The following is a 22,648-nucleotide window of genomic DNA, read 5'->3' as shown; positions in this document are numbered from 1 at the left end:
TTAGAAGATGAGCTCCTTGACAGCTCCCTGTTTTTATTTTTTGTGTGTCTGGCACCTGGTAAAAAGTATTTAATGAAGAAATGTTTCTGACTGGCTGACTTAGTCATTGGTCCTTTCTGAAGAGAAGGGAATAAGCAAACCTCTGTCTAAAGGAGAATTACTTTAACTTCCTTTGTTTTTAAAGATCATAAAATTCAAGTTCTCACAACATCTCATAAGCACTTTCTAGAAACATAGTCTATGGTTGGAAGGGACATCATCCAGCAGCATTCCACCCATTGTCTAAACAGTAATTTCCCTCTACAATATATCCACCAAGGGGTTATTCAGACCTAGAAGAATTAATTCATGAGTTCATTGTTGTAGTCTTCTGCTTAGCTCAAGTCATAAGCATCTTAACATTGGTGATATTTTGTCTTCTTACATAATGTGTTCAAATAAAGACATGTTTATCTAGTTCCTACTATGGGCAAGGGGAGGTAGCTAGATGACTCAGTAGATAAAGTACTGGACTTCAATTGTTCAAATCCATACTCAGATACTTACTAGCTGTGTGACCCTGGGAAGTCCCTTAACCTCTGTTTGTCTTAATCCTCCAGAGAAGGAAATAAATGGCAAATCATCACCTTATCTTTGCCAAAAAAAAACCTATGCACTCTATTGTTCAAGGGGTCATGAAGAGTCGAACATGATGGAAAGATTGAATAAATAAGTCCCTCAAAATCAGTCATGATCCATTGTGATATTTTTGAAGGGTTTTTTTTGCAAGGCAGTGGGGTTAAGTGGCTTGCCCAAGGCCACACAGCTAGGTAATTATTAAGTGTCTAAGGCTGGATTTGAACTCAGGTACTCCTGACTCCAGGGCCAGTGTTCTATCCACTGTGCAACCTAGCCACCCCACATTGTGATATTCTTAAAGATTTAGCTTCATTTGCAGAGGGAAAGATTTCCATATTAAGTCCTTAACATACCCTGGACTTGATAAAATTAATAAAGTCACAGAGGTGTGAGTTGTAAATTAATTTACAAACTCCTCTAGTGATAAATTAAGCATTTGTGTAATAATTTTTGGTTAACTAGTAACTCGAAGTGTTTGCTGGATTTTTCCCCCTAAGGGGTAGATATTAAGTGCTTCATAAAGGTATGGAAACAATTGTCACATCAACACAAGTATCTAACTTGACTAAGGAGGTATCTCAGCTGCCCACGAGTTTCAGGACCTTAGGTTGCCCCCCAATCCGCTTCAGTGCAAAAACAAAAAAACCCTGAATTTTTTTTTAATCCCATAATCACCAATCACTAAACAGTTTCAGTTTTTCTTCTGAGCACAAAGGGAGTCTGTGGCAGTCATCCAAGAACAACAATTAGCCCTCCAGAAGGCAGTGAGTAATTATTAAAAGCCACAATGGCAGCTAACAAGGATGATGTCATAATTAGATCCCTGGTCTTAATAGGGATCCCCAGGGTCTAAGCATAGGCAGTCAAGTTCTTGAGAAAGGCAAAAAACAGTTGTGTTGCTTAATGATTTTTTTTTTTAGAGTCCACTCTATAGAGGCAATGTCCCCACACAAAAGGATTAGAGTACAAATACTGTTCCTGAAAAGAGGAGCTGGTGACCAGCCCCTAGAGAATCGTGAATTTAAGACTATGAACCCAGATATTGGTGGGGGGGAGCTTCTAAATCTTCCATTTGTAAGAATTTTTAGCTATCATACCTATACTTCTAGCTTATTTTCCTGACTGAAATGCTTTGAAATTTTCCAGATTTTAGGTAGTTTATTTTCTAGAAGTATAGAAAGACTTGAATGAATCATGATTCATATGGAATAGGCTACAGATCTAGTATTTCTAGCCTAAGTTCAGGGAATAGATTTCAGACAGCCTATGAACTTGGATGGGGAAAAATATCTTTATTTTCTCAAACTTCTAATTAAAAATTAGCACTTATTTCAATTATTTAAAAACATGATTCAGGTTCTTAGACTTCATCAGATTACAAATGGAGTGCAGGATACAAAAAAAGGTTAAGAATCCTGCTCTCAATAGAAAGTACCATGGTATGGAGGAAAGAACCCTGGATTTGTAGTTAGGACTTGGGTTCAAATCCCAACACTAGTATTTATGACCTTTTATTGTTTGACTAACTAGGTTTCCATTTTTTTTAGATGTAAAATGAGGGAGTTAGATCAGCTATTCTCTTAGATTTCATCTAGTTCTGAATCCTATGATCCTGGTGATTTCCTAATGACTGGTCCCTTCTCATTCTAAATCTAGAATCCTGTTTTCCAACATTGAAGAATTCACATGTCTATAATTCATTAAATTCCACAAAAGATTGATTAAACCTTTACTTGCAATGTTAGAAGGTTAGAAATACTTGTTAGAATGTAATTTCCTTGAGAGTAAGAATTTGTTCTTCTTTTTATCTTCAGCATCTAGCTTTAGTACATAATAATTGTCTGTTCATTGATTAATTGTAGCAAAGCAAAAGGAACTAGGGAGTTGTAATTCAGGGAAGCAGATTTAACTAAATAAATACCATTGAAATTTAGTATGATGAGAACCATGAATTACTTAATTCAAAATAAAAAATATAGATAAGAAGGAAAAGATAACATTTTATATTAAAAGAATGTTATGTGGGAAAATCTTTGAACTGGATGGAGGAATATATAGTAGAAAACATTTTAGCAAAGATTAATAATGAAGGCAAAAACTTTTTTTTTCATTAGACTATGCTATAGTCCACTTTGACAGAAAAAGAAAATAGATGAGAAATAGAAGAAACTAATCCCACACCTGGCAAAAAAATGCTATTGTAATTATGAGAGACCAGTAGTCATCTATAAAAGTTCTCTCTGCTAAAAGTATGAGATGTAATAGCTTCTTGACTTATCTTAATGATAATTCCATCCTGACTCCCTGACAAGTTTATCATATTTGCAGATAGGAAGGTTAGCTAACACCTCAGATGTTAGTCAGGAGCCAAAGCTGAGAGAGAATGATTTTATTGGGGGAAACATGGGGACCAAATCATAGTCCAATCTCCTGCACTAAGCATTCACTGTCCTATCAAATGTTGCATCTCCTGAGGGATGTTGACCTGGGACTTCTCTCTCATTGTTGTTCTCATTTTTCATACTAGCTCCATCTAACACAATCCTCAAATTTATGAACTAAACAAAATCTCAAAAGCCAGTTTTAACCCATACCTAACCAAAACGCAATATATCCCCTAACAAGTAGCCTTCCTAGAACTTCCTGCAATAACTGGGAGATGGCTCCTCCCAGAGCAGTCTATCTGACTCTTGTTCTAATTGTTAAGACTGTTTTTTTCCTTTGTCTCATGCCTAGAATTAATTGTTTCTCTACCCCTCCCATTCATTTCTCCTAGTTCTGCCCTCCTTTCAAACACTTGAAAACAGCGATCAAATCCTGATTCAAATCCTGACTGCATTACTAAACAGTTCTGTGAACATAGGCAAGTCACTTAACTTTCACTGTAAAAATCTAAATCAAGGATCTTTTGTCCCCTCTAAGTGTTTTTGCTTCCAAGCTAAGCATCTCCAATTCACTGACCACTTTCCAGTTCACTCTTCTAGTCAGTAAGGATAGAGGGAATACAAGAAGGCTGGAGTTTTTTTCCTTCCCCATCCCCAACCTCACACCCTTCAAGCTAATTTCTTCTCAGAAGTTTGGACAGAGGTTTCAACCACTCAAACCACCAGATGCTCAAATCTCCAAGTCCAAATTAGCTATCTGGTTTAATAGAAACTTCACAAAGCATAAACAACTCAACCAATTTAAACACTTCCTTCCACATCTCTTTGACTTGCCTTTGATTGATTTTTCCAAAAGAGACATCCAGACCTTCTTTACACAAGTCTGATTGATCTATTTGTTTTCACCTGATAAAGGTATCTGGGCTAAGTAGATTAGGGTGATTGATTTATTAAATCAGCCCCCACCCTTACAGACATAAACTAGCAAAAGCAAATCTAAACTAATCTTTTTATTGTCTTTAGCATTTATTGCCAGTCCAATCTCTATCTCTAAGTTTTAGTGCTTGGCATAATTCTTAAAAGAAATATGTTCTTTTTTGTTTTACATACTCACTTGACTTTTTGTCTGTGTTTTATGTGTCTTTTTTAAAATTTGAGTTTATTGTTGAGTTCCCTCTGCCTAAAACTTCATAGCCTGCAAACAGGAAACCCACACCACATAGAATCATAGGATTTGGAAAACATCTAGTCTGGCCCTCTCATTTTTCAAATGGGACACAGAAAGAAAGTGACTTGCTCAAGTCCACCCAGGTTAAAAGCAGAGCTGAGATTCAATCCTAGGAACTGCAATTGAAAATTAATTGCTCTTTCTTCTTTGTGATACCCTCTAGTTGGGATTGTTCCTAGCTACTTAAAGGGAAGTTATTGGCCACTCACAACATGGTATAGTGAAGAGGGAGTTGTATTTGGACTCAGGAAGACTTGAGGTCAAATCCTGCCTCTGATATGAAATGGGCAAGACATTAAAAGCCCAAGTTTCAGGGAAAGGATCAGCTGTATTGGGAGAAATTTCCTATTAGCAATGTAATACACAAAGGAAAGCAAGAGTTTGGTATTTATTCATGAAACAACACTATTGTTCAATTAAAAACCAGGAGGGATGGGAATTCAGGGAAGCCTGGTGGGATTTGCATGAACTGATGCTGAGTGAGATGAGCAGAACCAGAAGAACATTGTACACCCTAACAGCAACATGGGGGTGATGATCAACCTTGATGGACTTGCTCATTTCACCAGTGCAACTATCAGGGACAACTTTAGGGTTTCTGCAATGGAGAATACCATCTATATCCAAAGCAAGAAATATGGAGTTTAAACAAAGACCAAAGACTATTAAATACCTTTAATTTTTTTTAAAAAGTATCTTATGTAATTTTACTATGTCTTATATTTTATTTTTTTCTATCATCATCTTCTATCATCATGATAGATTTCTCTGTCATCACATTCAACCTAGATCAATGTGTATACCATGGAAACAATGTAAAAACTAACAAACTGCCTTCTGGGGGGTGTGGGGGGAGGGAAGTGAGATTAGGGGGGAAAAATTGTAAAACTCAAAAATAAATAAAATCTTTCTAAAAAAAGAGTTTGGTTTTTAGAGGGGTGAGGTGGGGGTGGGAGACAGTGAGAGAGAGAGAGAGAGAAAGACAGACAGACAGAGAGAGAGAGAGAGAGAGAGAAAGAGAGAGATCTGGAGACATTTTCCTTTTTTGGCTCCTTGTTCATGTGTTCTCTCTTTAATCTTCCTAGGGAATGGCATTTACACTGGAAGAAAGACTGCAACTTGGCATCCATGGCCTAATACCCCCTTGCTTCTTGAGCCAAGATGTCCAGCTCCTCCGGGTGATGAGATACTATGAGAAACAGCCCAGTGATCTGGACAAGTATGTTGAGAATGTCCATGCTATTAACTCTTCCCCTAGCCTTTCCAATCCTACAATCTGAGTCTTTCAATTTAACAAATATTTATTCAACACCTCCTGAATTGGGGTTGGGGTGAAGACAGAAGAATAACTTGTTCTCGAGGGTCTTACAATTTCCTAGGAAAGATCAGACAATATGTGAGTCAGCCACAGAATCGCAGAAATCATTGAATCCAACCAGTGACTAAAACAAAATCTTCTCCACAGTGTACCTGAAAAAATGGTCATCTGACCTTCAGTTGAAAACTTCCTGGGACAGAGACCCCCACTATTTATTGAGGTGGTCCATTCCAAATTGTTAGGAAGCTTCTTACTTACATGAAACCAAACTTCTCTGTTCCTATTCCTCCTAACTCTGACTCCAAGGAGTATACCACAGCAAGCTTAGAACCAGTACAAATATGTAATATTGGGCCATGGGTGAAACATCTCTTTTTCTTTAGCAATCTTCCACATTTGAGGAGCCCAGTAACATATTGCTCTCTCCACTTTTCTCTGTTACTTGGAAACTTGCTCTTAGTAAGGAATCTAATATCATTTTTTACAAGAATATACATTTATCAATGTGCTAATAACACTCCAAGGGGGTATTTGAATTTCAAGCCTTCTCTGTACTTGTAGAAGGAAATGGTTTAAAGACCTCTTGTAAAAAAAAAAAGACCTCTTGTAAAGGGAAAGCTCACTGACCAAAATTCCTAATAAGATATATTCAGATTTGGGTGGATAGAGGTATTATTTGTGGGGAAGAGCCCACTGAAATAATCCTGCAGATGAATTTTTCCCCTGCCTTTGCTCAAAAAAGGAAGATTCAGTTTCCCCACAGACATTGTCCCACATGTACCACCAATAACCCAAAGTTTGATGTTCTTCTGACATTCCCTGTAGACTCTCCTGTGGCCATGCACAGCAAACATCATGTTGGCTCTAACAGTGACCTTGGTTTCTTTCTCTTCCCCTTTTAAGGTACATCATTCTCATGACACTCCAAGACAGGAATGAGAAACTTTTCTACCGAGTACTTACATCAGATGTGGAGAAGTTCATGCCCATCGTCTATACCCCTACAGTGGGGCTGGCATGTCAGCAGTATGGCCTGACCTTCCGTAGGCCACGGTGAGTGGAATGGATGAAAACAAGGGGATGTATTCATAGAAAATGTCTGTGGCCTAGGAGTGCTCTCCCTTCAACAGGTTACTAACATGTAAGGGTGACCATAAGATACAGTACCAGCCCAACTTGTAACTTAGACACTGAATGGTCTTTCCCTTTCTTCCCTCCTTTGCTACTCCCTTCCTTCCCTTCCCTTACCCCCTTTCTTCCTCTCTTATCTCCATTTCCCTCTCTTCCATTTTTCTACTCTCTGTCTTCTTTATTCCATTTCTTCCTAATACAAAGAAAGCTAGAAAGCTACATTTAGAGTCAAACGGTCTGAGTTTGAATTTTAGTTCTACCCCTTTACTAGATATGTGACTCCAGGCAGGTCACTTACTTTTGTGGGGCTCAGTTTCCATCTAGTGAAACAAGAGAATTGAACTAATTGGTTTCTCAGATCCATTCTAGCTTAACATCACAATGTAATGATATTTTACTCTTTTCTCATAAATGTGTGTATACAAATACATATGTATATTCTTATATTTAAAAGTAGATTTATATATTATATAAATAATATCTTATACTACTGTCAGGTAGATGATATGGATAGAATCCTAGACTTGGAGTCAGAAAGACTTAACGTCAAAGCTAATATCTGACACTTTGTATCTATGTGACCCTGGACAAGTCCCTAGCCTCTCACCCTTGAGTTTCTTTATCTGTAAAATAAAGATAAAAATAGTTCCTATCTTCTAGGGTTGTTGTGAAGATCAAATAAACTAACATATGGAAAGAGCTTTGCAAACTTTACAATACTATGTAAATGGTAGTTATCATTATCATCATTATATCTGTGACTTTCTGTTAATAACACATAAATAGAAGGGCATATTCCCTCAGGGTAGCTAGATGGTACAGTTTATAGAGCACTGGACTTGGTATTTGGGAGACTGATGTTTCTGAGTTCAAATGTGACCTCATATACTTACTAGCTATGTGACCTTGGACAAGTCACTTAAACCTGTTTGCCCCAGTTTCCTCATTTATAAAATGAACTAAAAAAAGAAATGGCCAACTGCTCCAGTTTCTCTACCAAGAAATGGTCAAATAGGATCATGAAGAGTCAGACACAATGGGAAAATGACTAAAAAATGTGTCCTCATTCAGGAACAGTTGCTTTATAGAAGTATACTATCCAGAGCATGGTATTTATATAAGCCACCAGTATAAATTCAAGTTTCAACTACTCTAGATGACTTCCATTGCTTAGATCCTGGACGAACTTTGAACTTCTAGGTCTCAAGTCATTTTTCAGTTTACCTGAATCTACATAGATAGGATTCAACTCTTTCCTTTTTGGAGCCATGCTTGAGTTTCCATTGTCTAAGGATATAATTTATTCCATGTAAATTAATAATTTATATGGCTTGCTGCCCCCATTCCCGCAGGATTTCACTCTCTTCCCCAGTCTTAAGAAATCAGAAAAACTGGCTCACTTATGTATAGATTAAGTCATATTTACTAAAGAAAATTAAAATCCAAGAGGTACAGGGTTAAAACTCACTGTGGCTTTAGAAAGCCATAGTCACTGGTTGGGGAGTCGAAACTTTCTTGTGTTTACTTTCTTGTGTTCTGTTTCTCATTATCATCACCGAGACAAGTGGATCTAAGTGGTCTTTATATCAAGCATGTTTGATCTGAGAGTCACAAAGGTGTGTGTGTGTGTGTGTGTGTTAGGATTAGTATGGTGGCTATTCTCATTCCAACCACATTGTCTGCTTCCACCTCAGAAGAGCAAGACATTGAGCCTTCTGACCAAAGGAGTGAGCATTCTCATAAATAGAAGAACAGGTAAAAAAGTGCAATACTATCCATTCAAAATTCCTGCTAGAGTTCAAAAGATATGTTTATCTTCCTACTTGGTCCTTTACAACATGCAAGGACTTTTCTTCACCCTAACTGCCATATTTCCTTTGTGTTTAAAGAAAATGAAAGAATGCAGAAGGTACCTGAGTCTGCTAAGGAGCTGTCAATTGCTACATTGTTATGTGAATACATGTTATAATTATGCATTTATATAGTTCTGTGGAGAAATATTAATTGTAAGCACAAGTATGTGACTTTTTATCATTAGTAATCTGGGAAATCTTTAAAGCAGAAACTATTGTGGAGTTTAAAAGGATATGGAGACCCAATTCCATGTTTTTCTCTTATATAAAGTTGTCTGCAGTTCAAAATGAGTCAATTCATTCAATATTCATTCTACAAACATTAGCTTAGCCTCTAATCTTTGCAAGGCAGTGTGTTAGATGCTGAGGGTTATGCAAAGTTGATTAAAGCACAATCCCTACCTTCCAAGAGTTCTTCATATCTTAAAAGTAATTTAAATACACAAATAGCCACAATGCACACAGATTGTGGTAAGTTCATGGGAGAGGAACAAAGTGCTACAAGAGCCCTAGGAAGGTCAAGGGCTGGCATCATGTTCTTACGTCTCTTCTGTTTTGTTCCCCTTCCCACTTTTTTTCTTCTGTGGAACAACAAAGACTTTCTTTTATGTCTCTGACTCATAAGGAAGACAGCTTTCTTTTGCTACAGAAGCAAGCAGGGCTGTTTGCACATTCACATATGGCGTACCATTGCAAAGATGCTCAGCTGCTGAATGCAGCCTGGTTTTAGCAGAAAAAAGGAAAATCTTAATAGTTCATTCATATTTTTTTTTCAAATTTGAAAACCTATACTGATTGTGAAATTGGAAAGCCTCTGGCTCATGTTACTTTTTTTTTTTTTTTTTTTTACATATTAGATCCTCTTTCTTCCCAAGTTTCAAGAAAGAAACATCACTTCTTTTTTTACCTTGTGTCCTGGTAGAAAAACTTGCTGAACTTCTAGAGTCAGAATACTTAGTTTCAAGTCCCAGTTCTTCTGTTAATGCCATGTATGACCTTGGGCAAATTGTTTATGCTCTCTGAGACTCAGTTTTCCCATTTACAAAAATGGGAATAATAATACTCATACTACCTCCCTTACAAAGTTGTAGTGATTGTATGAGATAGTATATATATCTTAACCTTTAACCTGTGTATGGAACCTTTAAAAATATATTTTGATAATTATATTTCAGTAGAATTGATTTCTTTGTAATTCTATATCTTTAATTTCATCAACTTATTCTAGTCTGAGAAAGGGTCCATAGGCTCGGGCAGACTGTCAGAAGGGTCCATGACAAAATTAAGAATTCCTGACATAAATGTAAGAATTCTAGCATTGGAAAATATAATATAAATATAAACTCTGATTATTAATAATAACACAAGGTAAAGAAAAGTCCCAGAATACATTTATTAACAAAAAGAAAATTGCAAAAGAAAACATATCATTATATCTTTTAACTGTAGGCATGAACTCAATATATTTATTATTCATCTGCCAAGTGATTTTTTTCCCTCACCTCTTTTATGTTATTTTCTCTTAGCTTGAACTTTAGTCAATCCATTAGTTGAACTCCATCTACCCACATTCATTCTTGTAGCCACTGCAATACTAGCAGTCCTCAGGGGCATATAGCAGCTTCCCACTAAATATAACTTTTTTTTTCATCCATGGACTTGACAGCACTTTCTAGAGTTATGGAATCTCAGGGATGAAAAGGTGCTCAGGTCTTCTAGTCCAATCATAGTAGAATGGAAAGAGAACTGGATTTGAAATCATTTGAATTCTATCTCTGCTACTTGCTACCAGTATGATCTTGGACGAATCATCTACACTTGTCAGACAAAGGGAAGGAGAGAAAGAGAATATATATTTACTTGTCCCTACCACATGCCAGTCAGCATGATAACTAAGCATTTTATAAATAATATCTCATTTGAAGTCTTTATAGCTTCAAATCTGTGTTTCTAAGGAAATGAATCCACTCTATAATATGCCCAGCAAGTAACCGCAGGACAATTGGCCCATACTTTTAGAAAAATATTATAACAATAGCATAAGCTTGTATACATAAATGTAATATATGTAGTGTAGAGAAAGGGAAATTTGTCAGGACATCCCTTAAACAACTTATTCTCTGCCTAATCTCTGCCTACCTGGAAATTCAAAGTAAACCCCACTGGCTGGGATTGTGAACTGTCATTTTTCAGAGTTCAGACCCACAGGCTACCTCTTAGTTGTCCCCCCGCCCCCCAGGCACTTAACCTGTGAATTGGAGTTATTGTTGTAGCCAAGATACCTTTCATGTTTATCTCCACCCCTCAGGTTAACTTGTCATTAGCAGCAGATCCCATTTACCTCTTAGGAATGGAATTCAGATAGCTCAGTCTTGGAAATATACCCAGATCAGTATCAGAGACTCCTCACAGAACAAGAAATAGTCCATATGTTAATTAAAAATATTAAAATAATGGTAGCTCATATACATAAAATGCCTTGTGGTTTACAAAACCCTTAACATCTCTATGAGGGCTAATTGTTCAAATATTATTCTCCAATTTGATGGATGAGAAATTAAGCACTTGGTTATAATTACGTAGATAATATAAGAGTCAAGACTTCAAACTTTTGGTTTCATGTCCATTGCTCTCTGCTTTTCCTTGTTCCGTCTTCACTTAAATATGTCCCTGTTATACCAGGCAAGGAAAGAAGGGTAGGGAGCAGGATAAATTGAGGTTAGAAGTAAAAATATACTGTCTCTTTGGATATATTTGTGAAGGAAAGAAAATCAGAAAATCAGAAATATTCTCTTCTACTTTATCAAGCTGAGTGTTGGTCCTATCAAAATTTTATATGAGCTAACTTTTAACTAAAATAGCAGAATTTTAGAGAAATTTTTGGGTAAATTTGATTTATGATTCCACAAAAATTTGTAACAAATACACCATCCATGCTGGCAAAGAATTTTGACCTTCAGTAGGCTATTCATAAGACTTCTTTAGAAAGGGGGGGGGGGGGAAGATAGCCTTTAAATGGGAAGGCTGCCATTGAACCATCAGACTGAAGTATTGTCCTACATTCTTAGGACAGGAAAGAATCATGTTGGCGTGTGCAATTAACTCCCCTGCTTTTTGGCAGAATTCTATTTTAATTCATCTATTTTAAAACATTTTTGAGAAATAGTTTTTGATATGCTTCAAAGTTAGCTTAACCTCCCTTTGCTGGCTGGGGGGGGGGGGGGGGGGGAGAGGGATGTGGGAAGGAGGGAGGGACTCAGTATTGTGATGCTTAAGGGCTCTGCTTTTAAGAAGTTCTTTCTCTGATCAAAGTCCCAGGGTGACTGAATCTTAGATTAAGGATTTCAGAGGCCATAGAACCTTACTTATATCTGATTTATATAAGATCTCTTTTATCTCATAACTTGTATGACTCATCTATCTTCAGATGAATTCAGTCAGTGATAACCCATTCCACTTTTAGAGCAATCTAATTGTCAGTTGTTGTTATTCCTTACATCAAGACTAAATTTTCTTGTCTGTAATTTCAAACCATTGCCCCTAATTCTGCTCTTTGGGGCTAAAAAGAACAAATCTAAACCCTTTGTCCATGTGATAGCCCTTCAAATACTTGTAAACTCCTAGAATGTCCCTCTCATCTTTCTTTCAGACTTTCTTTTCAAATAGCAATCTGAAGACTTTGTTAAGCTCCTACAGACCAGTGTTAAACCCTGGGATTACAAAGAAAATAAAAACAATCCTTGTTCTCAAAGAACTCACATTTTAATAATGGAAAGACATGCAAACAACTATATACATATAAGATATAAATGTACAGGGTAGATCAATGAGTCAGTCAACAGGCTAAATCTTCTGTATTCTAGAAACTGGGCTAAGTACCAAGGAAGGCAAGAGATGGTCCCTGCTCTCAAGGAGCTCATAATCTGCTGGGAGACACAACATGCAAATCAGTATGTCCAGACAAGCTCTATAAAATTTAGAATGGAGAGAACTGAAAAAGTTATCTCAAAGAGAAGACATTCCCGTTAAAAGGACTGGGAAAGACTTCTTACAGAAGGTGAAGTCTGAGCTGTCTTAAATGCCTTCAACTAAGGCTCATATGATAGAAACACAAGGCTCTTCACCAGTCTCTACCTTGTCACTAACCTTTCTTAACTTTGTCACCCTACACTGACCTCAGAATTCCGGATACACTCCAAATAGGGTATTCAAATAGTGTATCCAAACTGGATTATCGCCTGCTTAATCACTATGAAATGGTTCTTTACAGTTTACTGTTCTTCAAAACCACCCTGTGAGGTAAGGCAGTGTGTTCTTGTGTGTGTGTGTATGTGTATATGTTTGTTCTAATATGGAGAAGGAGGAATACTACAAAGATGAAATCAGATCCAGACTGTCACAATCATGTTAGCTGAGTTCATTTTAGTTGTTGTCACAATAGTGATGGTACTCAAATATAACACAGAAAACCTAAAAGTGAATAGTCAGTCAAGTCTCTGTGATCCAAAAATTATCTTCCTAGTGACCAGTCTTCTAGTGGTAAGCCTCTCTGAACTTAGCTAGGCTGGTCTTTAATCAACAGAAAAACAGTCTATCTCCTAACTCAAAGTCATTCCTTCTTTGGATTTACTAAAATGTGGGTTCTGATGGTAGTCTTTGAAAATTCAAAGGCATCCCCATAGTCTAATTAAGCATTGGAATCACACTTTAGTGACAAGTCTCTAGATAAGCATAGTTTAAATTCATTAAATTATAAGCTATTGGAGTTGAACTGAAAAGAGTTCTTGGACTTGGGGATAGAGAGATTTCAAATCCCAACTTTCTCATTTACTTTGAGCACATGATTTAATCTTTCTGAGTTCAATTTCTCTATTTATTAAATGGATAAAGTAACTGCTTATCTCAAAATATTGAATGTGAAAATGTCCTACGACTTTAGAGGGTTACAAAACTGTAAATTATCATTTTTGTCTTGTGATTATCAAATTTCAAAGCTGAAAGTTACCTTAGGAGTCATCTGTTCCATCCCATGCCCAAAACAAACCCTTACTAAAATATTTTTAACAAGTAGTTATGCAGACTTCAGTGGTGGAGGGTGTGAATCCACTACCTCTGAGGGCTGCCCTGTCCTATTCCCCCTCTGGACAGATTGAATGGTCAGGAAATTCTTGACATCAAGCTTAAATTTAACGTTTTTTTGAGATTTTTCACTCCATGGCTCCTGGTTGTAGCCTCTGTTCTGCCAAACAAAATGAGACTAATCATTCTTCCAAATGTTGATTCCTCAGACACTTGAAGACAGTTAACCTGTCTCCTGTGAGTCAGTAATTTTTCCAGGCTAGAGTCAGAGAATGGCAGGACTGGAAGGAGCTTTAAAGGTCATGTAGTTCCCACTGAACCTATGTGAACTCTAACTGGACTGAAGAACTAGATATAGTAATATATGGAACATTGATTACTTTGACCGTCACTGCCTAGAAGGCCAAGGAAGCTTTATTTTACCCTTTCTTCAGGGCTTCTAGGAATTGGAGGTGTCTAGACTCTTTACAAATGGCTCCAGCTTTTACTGAGGCTGGTCCTTCAATTGTAAGGGTGTATCTCCTATACTCCAGTTCCATTTTACTACTAATAGAGATGAACTTTTTCAAAGAAATATTTATTGCAGGGGTGGCTAGGTGGCACAGTGGATAAAGCACCGGCCCTGGAGTCAGGAATACCTGGGTTCAAATCCGGGCTCAGACACTTAATAATTACCTAGCTGTAGCTTGGGCAAGCTGCTTAAGCCCATTTTCCTTGCAAAATCCTAAAAACAAAATATTTCAAAGGTATAAATAATCACAAATATACAAATTTACTCTTCTGACACATTATACCACCTAGTCTGTAAGAAGGGAAAGGCAAGTAAGTTCACAGCTTAACTCAATTTCTATAGAGAACACAGTTCCAATTCCAAGCCCAAATCTCCCTTTAGATTTAAGTTCTAGTCACCATGACTATTTCAAGTTTCTGTACTGGGCTGGATAACTTCATGATCTTGCCTACAATCCTGAGTCCATGGTTGCCATGACTTGAACTTCTGAGTTCAGTGGGAGATAACTACTGAGTCCAGATAAGTAATGACAGAGACCCCTGGCCCATTTCTCAGAAATGGAGTGAAAGAGAGAGGTGGAAAGGTATTTCCCCCCTTCCAGTTCAGTTCAGGGTGATCTTACCCTCTAGAACAAGCTGTAAAATATTCAGGAAGGAAAACAATTATCCTAGTCTGGTCTGTTCTAAAGGCACAGCCTGTTCTGTCCACATAGCAAATCTCAGGAGACTGCACGCATCTACATGGTAGGAAAACACAGGATGCAAGGTGCCTCCATGTTAGACAATCTATGCATTCCCAAGGCAAGCTTCTTACATATGTCAAATGTAACTGAACAACCACCTATAGGCTTTCTTCATTTAAACATCTTAGAATGGTCCAAGAAATAAAAAAGGAAACATACATTTATTGAATATCTGTTCCTGTGCCAGATATTTGTAAAGAGCTTAGATTCTCTCAAAATACCTAGGAAGTAGTTTCTATTGTTATTCCCCATTTAACAGTTGAAGGAAACTGAGGCAGACAAAGATTAAATGATTTGCCCAAGGTCACACAGCTACTAAGTGTCAGAGGCCAGAATTGAACTCATCTGCCTTGCTCCAGGCCTAACTCTATCCACTAGTAACTCTAGAGGCCTAGGTAGGTTTCTTCAAATGTCTGTGTCTTGTATCTTGGACATTGGAAATTCCCAATGAGGCAATTCTCTTCACCAAATGTTGATCATCACCTGTTTTAGAGAATTTCCTGGAGATCTTGGAAATTGAGTGGTTTTTCTCAGAATTCTGCTACTATATTGGATTAGAGACCATATTTGAAACAAGTTCTTTGTGATGACAAAGCAAGTTCTCTCTCTTCTACAGCACATTATCTCTCAGGCAGAAACAGTCATTCCTCAGCTTTTTTTTTAATTTCTGGAACTTGTTTTACCTTTTTAAGAGTATTTTTCTATTGTCCCCAAAGGGCATGAACATATGTTTTTTTCCTAATTATTTCACAAATTTATCAAGGTTAATCATTTCTTTCAAGGTTCAATTTGATTTCCTATTTAAGTAATTGAAGATATTGGAGCACTAAGACTTAAGTCAATCCATTACAATACCATATTTTCCACTACCTAGATAATCTTGAGTAGGAGGTCCTTTTAATAGTCTAAGCTTCATTTTTCTCATCTGCAAAATGAGGAGGTTGAATTAAATGATTTGGAAGGTCCCTTTCCACCTTTGAGAGATCCTAAGATTCTTTAACCACCCTTCAGACCTACTCTGAAGCATAAAGCATCATTCATTTTTGCATAGTAGACAGAATAATGGACTTGAAATCAGAAAGACAGACCTCTGATTTTGAATCTTACCTCAAAGATTTACTAACTACATGATCCTGGATATGTTATTTAGCCTTGCACTACTTCAGTTCTCATATCTTTAAAAATGCAAATAATAATTATACATGCCACACATAGATGTTTTAAAACTGAAATGAGATAATGTATATAAAATTCTTTGCAGACCTTAGAGAGTTGAAAAACATTCAGCATGGTTATATGTTGGCATCTAGGTGACTTCATGGATAGATTTGTAGTCATAAATACCTGAGTTCAATTTCTGTCAGCTATTTACTAGCTGTGTAATCCTTGGAAAGTCACTTAATCTCTTTCTGCCTGTTTCCTTACTTTCAATATGGAGAGAATAGCATCTACCCATCAAGGTGGTTATGGGAATAAAATAATATAATAATTATAAATGTCTTACATGCCTTAGGATGCTAAATAAACATTAATTATTAATGATGTTGTTGTTATATAAAATAGAATGACCACTGGACTAGAAGTTTTGAAAACCTGCATTCTCATTCATCACAACTAGCTATGTGACCTAGAAAAATCACTTGACTTCTCTTCCTCTCATCTATAAGATAGGAATGATAATGCCTATGAAGTTTGTTGTGAGGATAGGATATGACAGGTCTTTGAAAAAGAATAGACTGGCATTTAACTATATGCAGAAAATGCAGAAAGAATTGGTGATTTAGTTTAATTTGTTGATCTCTGAGGTCCCTTTAACTCTGCCAACATAAATCGGATGTATTTTGGTTCCATTCATTTTTAAAGCATAGCTTTCCATCTGAATCCTAATGTCATATATACTTCAAGACCATACAATTCATAACCGGCTTCATTTTATGGATGAGAAAACCAATGCCCAAAGTTAATACATCATGACATTACTTTTCTAGGACGTGGCAGAAGTGGGACTCCTGTGATCTTTCATCTATGTTTGTAATTCTTTCCATGTCATTCTGCAGCTATAAATTCATGACTATCTGGCCTGTACTTCCATTTTGTCAACAAGGCTATCATTTTTGTCAAGAGGCTTGCTAAGATACAGATAAGATAGATGTACAGTAGTCCTCTGATTTGCTACTAGAGTAACCCTATCAGTTTAACTAACTGTATTTACAGTTACCTTACAAGGTATCTACCTAAGATGAAATACTGCCTGGAAATATACCTGAAAATTAAAGAATCTGGGGTTCAAGATTTCCCTTCTACTACTTATGTATTCTATCATTTGAATGATTATGCAATTCATTTTTTTCTTCTAGAGAATAGATTTTTAAGTTGGATGTCTTTCATCTGTTTTTGACCCAGCCTTCTCCCTGTCCTATGGGAAATTAAAGTTTAAATTTTTCTCCCAGAAGCTCTTATCTCCCACAAGATCAGCTGTGTAATCTTGGGCAAGTCTCTTTCTCTCAGGAGGCATCCATTTTCTCATTTCTGCATAAGGACATCAGACTAGGTCATCATTGACCTTGCATTCAGCTCAAACATTCTTTGGTTCTGTGGTGAGCTGGATAGAATAGCCCTGTGGATCAGCATGAGAGAGAAACCATTAGTGATGAGGAGATAGGCAAGGAAGGTTCCTTGACTCCTTCTAAGTCCTTGAAATGGTAAACATTCTTCTGAGCATTTCCCTGGAACAATGAAACTCCTTAAACAAATACTAATTCAGGCCAGCTGGACACTAAAATTAAAACTCTTGACAGGCCAGCAGCCCTGCTTTGCCTCATTGTAACTCAGAGGGAGATGCCAAAATAGCTGTCAAGACCTTGTTGCCCAGCAAGTGGAACTCTTTGGAGGATTCATCTTGTTTTCCTCTGTTAATATGTTCATTAACCCTTTTTCTCATTTTCTCTTTTTTTAAGGTCAAAGAGAGAAAGGTTATATTTATACTCCTCTAGATACAGGAGTGAGTTAAGAACACAAAACTGCAGATGCTTCCTAAGTAAGAGAAACAAAAAAGCAATTACTTAAACTTAATAGTTGTAGAGCACTGAGCTATGATGATAGAGACAAAAATCATAGATGAGACAGGTTTTTGCCTTCATGACTCCTACAATCCAAAAGCAGAATTCCTAAACTAAGATCTATGAACTTGTTTTAATATTTTGATAATTGCATTTCTTTCTTTTTTTTTTTAGGTTTTTTTTTGCAAGGCATTGGGGTTAAGTGACTTGCCCAGGGTGTTTGGCTAGGTAATTATTAAGTGTCTGAGACCAGATTTGAACCCAGGTACTCCTGACTCCAGGGCCGGTGCTTTATCCACTGCGCCACCTAGCTGCCCCGATAATTGCATTTCAATAAAATTTACTTTCATCCTATTTATTTTATTTTATGCCTTTAAAAACTGTTCAATAGGGGGTTCATGAGTTTCACCAAACTGCCTACCAAAGGAGTCCATGACACATAATAACCCTGGTCTTATAGGTGAGTAGCTATCTGACCATGAGCATGTCACTTAACCCTGCTTGTCTCAGTTCCTCAATCTGTAAAATAAGCTGATGAACCACTCTAGTGTCTTTGTCAAGATAATCTTTCAAAATGGGATCATTAAGATAAGACATGAATAAAAAAAAATCACTGAATAACAAATTACAGATGGTGAGATTTGAACTAAATCTTGAAAGAAGTCAGGAAGTAGAGTTAAGCAGAGAGAACATTCCAGGAATTGGGAAGGACTAGTGAAAATCCATAAAGCCTAGAGTTGTAAAATCATGTGTCAGGAGGTGAGTGTCATTGGATATGTAGAAGAGAGTAAACATATATAGCATATATAAGCATATATAGAGGAGAGTAAAGATGATTGGAAAAGGAAGAATGGGCCATGTTGTGAAGGGTTTTAAAATAAAAAAATGAAGACTTTTTAATTTCTCCTTGGAAGAGAAGGGAGGAGGGTTACATGGTTGGACTTTAGGAAGATCACTTTAGTAGCTGAATAAAGGGTGGATTTGAGTACAGAAAGACTTGAGATGGAAACAAAGACAAACCATATTCAGACAGAAGCTATGAGGGTTTGCACCAGGTAGTGGCTATGTGAGGGAATAGATGAGGGACATAATTGAGAGATCTTGTGAAGATAGCCACAAGAAGATCTGATAACAGATTGCTTTTATGTGAAATGAACAGGGGAGGAAGGAGGAAAGGATGTTCTAGGGAAAGGTATGAGCAAATTCTATCTTTTTTCTTTTACTCACTATTGTCAGATTAATCTTCCTAATAGCAGTAGTTTGGTTAGATCACAAAAACACAGAACCTCAGAACTGTCATGATCCTTCAAAGTCATTTAGTCCAACCTGAATTAGGAATCTCCTGATACAATGAATAATCCTCCTAAATTTAGGACATCAAACTTCAGCCCAAAATTTATCTTATTTCTCCTCCTTTATTATAAACTCTTTGAGAAAAAGGATTATTCTTTAATAGATTTTTTGCATTGCCCATTCTACCTAGGCCAAAGCTTGAACGTTGTCAGAGTTCAAGAAGTGTGTGTTGAATTTAATTAAATTACCCTGAATTTTGATGATGTCTTGAGACTTCAAGGCAACATAGATTTCTTTAGATGCTGCTCTTTTCACCTTGTAGGATGTATGCAGACTGTAACTCATTGAACTGTATAATGTCTTCCCAGCTAAGCAGGATGGTAGATTGTGACCTTTAAAGACTGATTACTTGTGAGAACAGATAAAGGCTAAGGTTGTTAGAGCAGAGAAGGGCAAAGGAAGACTCTGGATGAAGGGAAAGAAAGGGTATAGTGGGACAGAAATAATAACAACAATAAGCAATCAGTTTAGTTGAGCATATGGCTCAATATTTTCCCTGTCCTCGGGTACTGTACCTTCCCTCCTCAAAAATCTCCCATGGCTCATGTCCTCAACTTTACTTACCATATATCCTTTAGACTCCATAAATAATGTACTATTTGTATGTGTGTTAGATGATGTTGTATGTACAATTAGATGACACAGTGGACAGAGTGATGGGCCTGGAAGATAAGTCTTCCTGAGTTCAAATCCAGCCTTAGCCACGTACTAGTTTGTGTGTTCCTGTTTGCCTCAGTTTCCTCATGTGTAAAATGAACTGGAGAAGGAAGTGTACTCCAGTATTTTTGCTAAGAAAATCCCAAATGGAGTCATGACTGAAATGGATGAACAGCAGTAGCATATGTATGGGCAGGTCCACACATATACAAACATAGCATGTATTAATACATATGTTGGGAAATGTGAGGAATAACTGGGGATTCAATTTAGTGCTTCACATTTTACAAATTCCTGTCATCACAACAAACTTTGAAATAAATAGTACAATTACCATTATTCCCATTTTGCAAATGGGGAAACAAAGACTTAGAGAGATCACATCACTCAGCTAGCTGGTGGCAAAGCAGAGAGTAGAACCTGGGACTTTTGGTTCTAAATTATACAAATGGATAGACTTAAGTTGTCCAATAGTCATGTTAGTCCCGCCCAAGTATAGGGAAAGGGGGAAAATTAAGATCATTTAAAGCCAACTGAGACAACAATAGTCTTGGAAAGAGTTCTGTTCATGATTACATAAATCTGAGATCATTGGTGCTTGTGACAAGGGTAAGAAAACCATAAGACATGTTGGAACACACTTGTGAGACTTTTAGTCTTCAGAGAGCTCACAATATCAATGCATAAAAAAGGCAGAGAGAAACAAATGTATTAGTTCCCACTTCCTCTGAGGTTTGTGCATTCATTCTCTATGGCTGAAGAAAGTCAACAGTGGTGAAAGGACCAGAAAGTTTTCTTGGAAATTGAACAGAACCAATTAGCTCATATGCATTGATTCTATCTGCAAATGGGAGTTTCCACATATGAACCATAGCAAATGTAACATATAGCTCATCTTTTATGAATTTATGAATAGAAATTCCACTCCCCACAAAAGGCCAGCTGCCTTTTGCTAAGCACTCTACCTTAGGGATAATAAATTGAGAATGGAGTCATTCAGCACATTTCATGCAGACAATTTTAGGCTAGAATTTTATCATAACATGCTTTTTCAGGTTGATGCCCACAGTGTGTGGATCTGGAGTGAAAGGGGTCAGCCAAAGACCAACAAAACTAATCAAAAACATCATCTTATATTATAAAACATGGAATAATAATAATAATAATAGCAAAAGGAGCAACATTTACATAGAGCATACTGTGTACTAAGCATTTTACAATTATCTCATTTGATCCTCACAGCAAACCTGTGAGGTGGGTGTCATCAGTATCCTCATTTTACAGATGAAGAAACTGAGACAAATAGATTAAATAACTTCCTCAGGGGCATATAGCTAGAAAGTGTCTGAGGCTGGATTTGAACTCAAATCATCCTGACACCAGGTCTATCACTCTAACCAGTGTGCCACTTAGTTATGAGGACTCCAGAGTCTAATAATGAATGATTCCTTCAAGCTTCAAACAGCCTTCCTCTATATTTATCCTGCTCACTTTCGCTAGAAACTCCAAGTATCTCCTCATTCATATCAGTTTTATTTTAAGTAGAGTCTACTATATAACTATTCTGATATAAGAGAACTAAGTGGTGCAGTGGATAGGGTTCCCTGACAGAAGTCAAGAAGACTTATCTTCCTGAGTTCCAATCCAGCCTCACACACTGACTAGCTATGCAACCCTAGACAAAGTCACTTCACAGAAGGAAATGGCAAATCATTCCAGTATCTTTGCCAAAATCCCAAGAAAAAGTGTCAGACACTACTGAAACAATTCAACAACTCCACCTGGACTATTGCAATGGTCTCCTAACTGGTCGTCCTGCCTCAAGTCTCTCCCCCACTCCAATTTATTCTCCACATGGATGCCATTGTTATTTTCCTTACGCATAGATCTGATCATGTCATTTTCCTATAATAATTCCTTAATTGCAGCTTGGACAAATATTAACCTTAATTGCACTTAGGATAAAATAAACCCTTCCAACTCTTGAAACCCTTCACAACCTAGAAGCAAACTATTTCTCATCTTATTTTATATTACTCTCCCCTTTCTGCTTTCTGGGGGTCCAACAATACTGTGAATTTTTTTTTAGGTTTTTGCAAGGCAAATGGAGTTAAGTGGCTTGCCCAAGACCACACAGCTGGGTAATAATTATTAAGTGTCTGAGGCTGGATTTGAACTCATGCACTCCTGACTCCAGGGCCGGTGCTCTATCCACTGCGCCACCTAGCCACCCCTTGTGATCTATTTTCCATAGAAAGCATTGCCTGTCCCATCTGTCTGCCTTTGCATTGACCATTCCCCGTAGTTGGAAGGCAGACTTTACTTATCTTTATCCCATAGAGTCCTTTACTATCTTTAAGACATGATTCTAGCATTATCTAAAGTCTTTTCTATCCCTTTGCAAAAACCAATAACCTACCCACCTAATCTTTTACTTTTGAATTTATTTTATATTTATTCTCTCTATATGTATATTCTCCCCCATTGAATGTAAGCTCCACGATACCAGTGATGTTTCATGTATTGTCTTTTTATCTACAGTGATAGGCAAGGCATATATTTAATGAATCCTTGTTGATTGATTGGCTGAGAATTTCCAAACTCTCTAAAGGCAGAGCTCCCTAATAGAATGGGATCCATGGAATCCCTCATTTTTTGTCTCTCACCCTTCTTTCTCTGAACTTCATATCATTTATTCTCAGATATAGGATTGTC

At 37.0% G+C, this 22,648-nt stretch overlaps 1 protein-coding gene across 2 annotated transcripts in view; it reads left to right on the top strand.

The window, feature by feature from the left end:
• ME3 (malic enzyme 3) overlaps positions 1-22,648 on the top strand; it is a 324,153-nt gene that overhangs the window by 157,413 nt on the left and 144,092 nt on the right. For both annotated transcript variants that reach the window (XM_074217063.1, XM_074217064.1), the window contains exons 2-3: positions 5,316-5,449; positions 6,452-6,601. In XM_074217063.1, coding sequence (XP_074073164.1) covers positions 5,316-5,449; positions 6,452-6,601 — 284 coding nt within the window. The remainder of the gene's footprint in view (positions 1-5,315; positions 5,450-6,451; positions 6,602-22,648) is intronic.

This window comes from Macrotis lagotis, chromosome 1 (genome assembly GCF_037893015.1).
Source record: "Macrotis lagotis isolate mMagLag1 chromosome 1, bilby.v1.9.chrom.fasta, whole genome shotgun sequence".
Lineage (NCBI taxonomy): Eukaryota > Metazoa > Chordata > Mammalia > Peramelemorphia > Peramelidae > Macrotis > Macrotis lagotis.
This window is presented reverse-complemented; position numbering and strand designations above follow the sequence as displayed.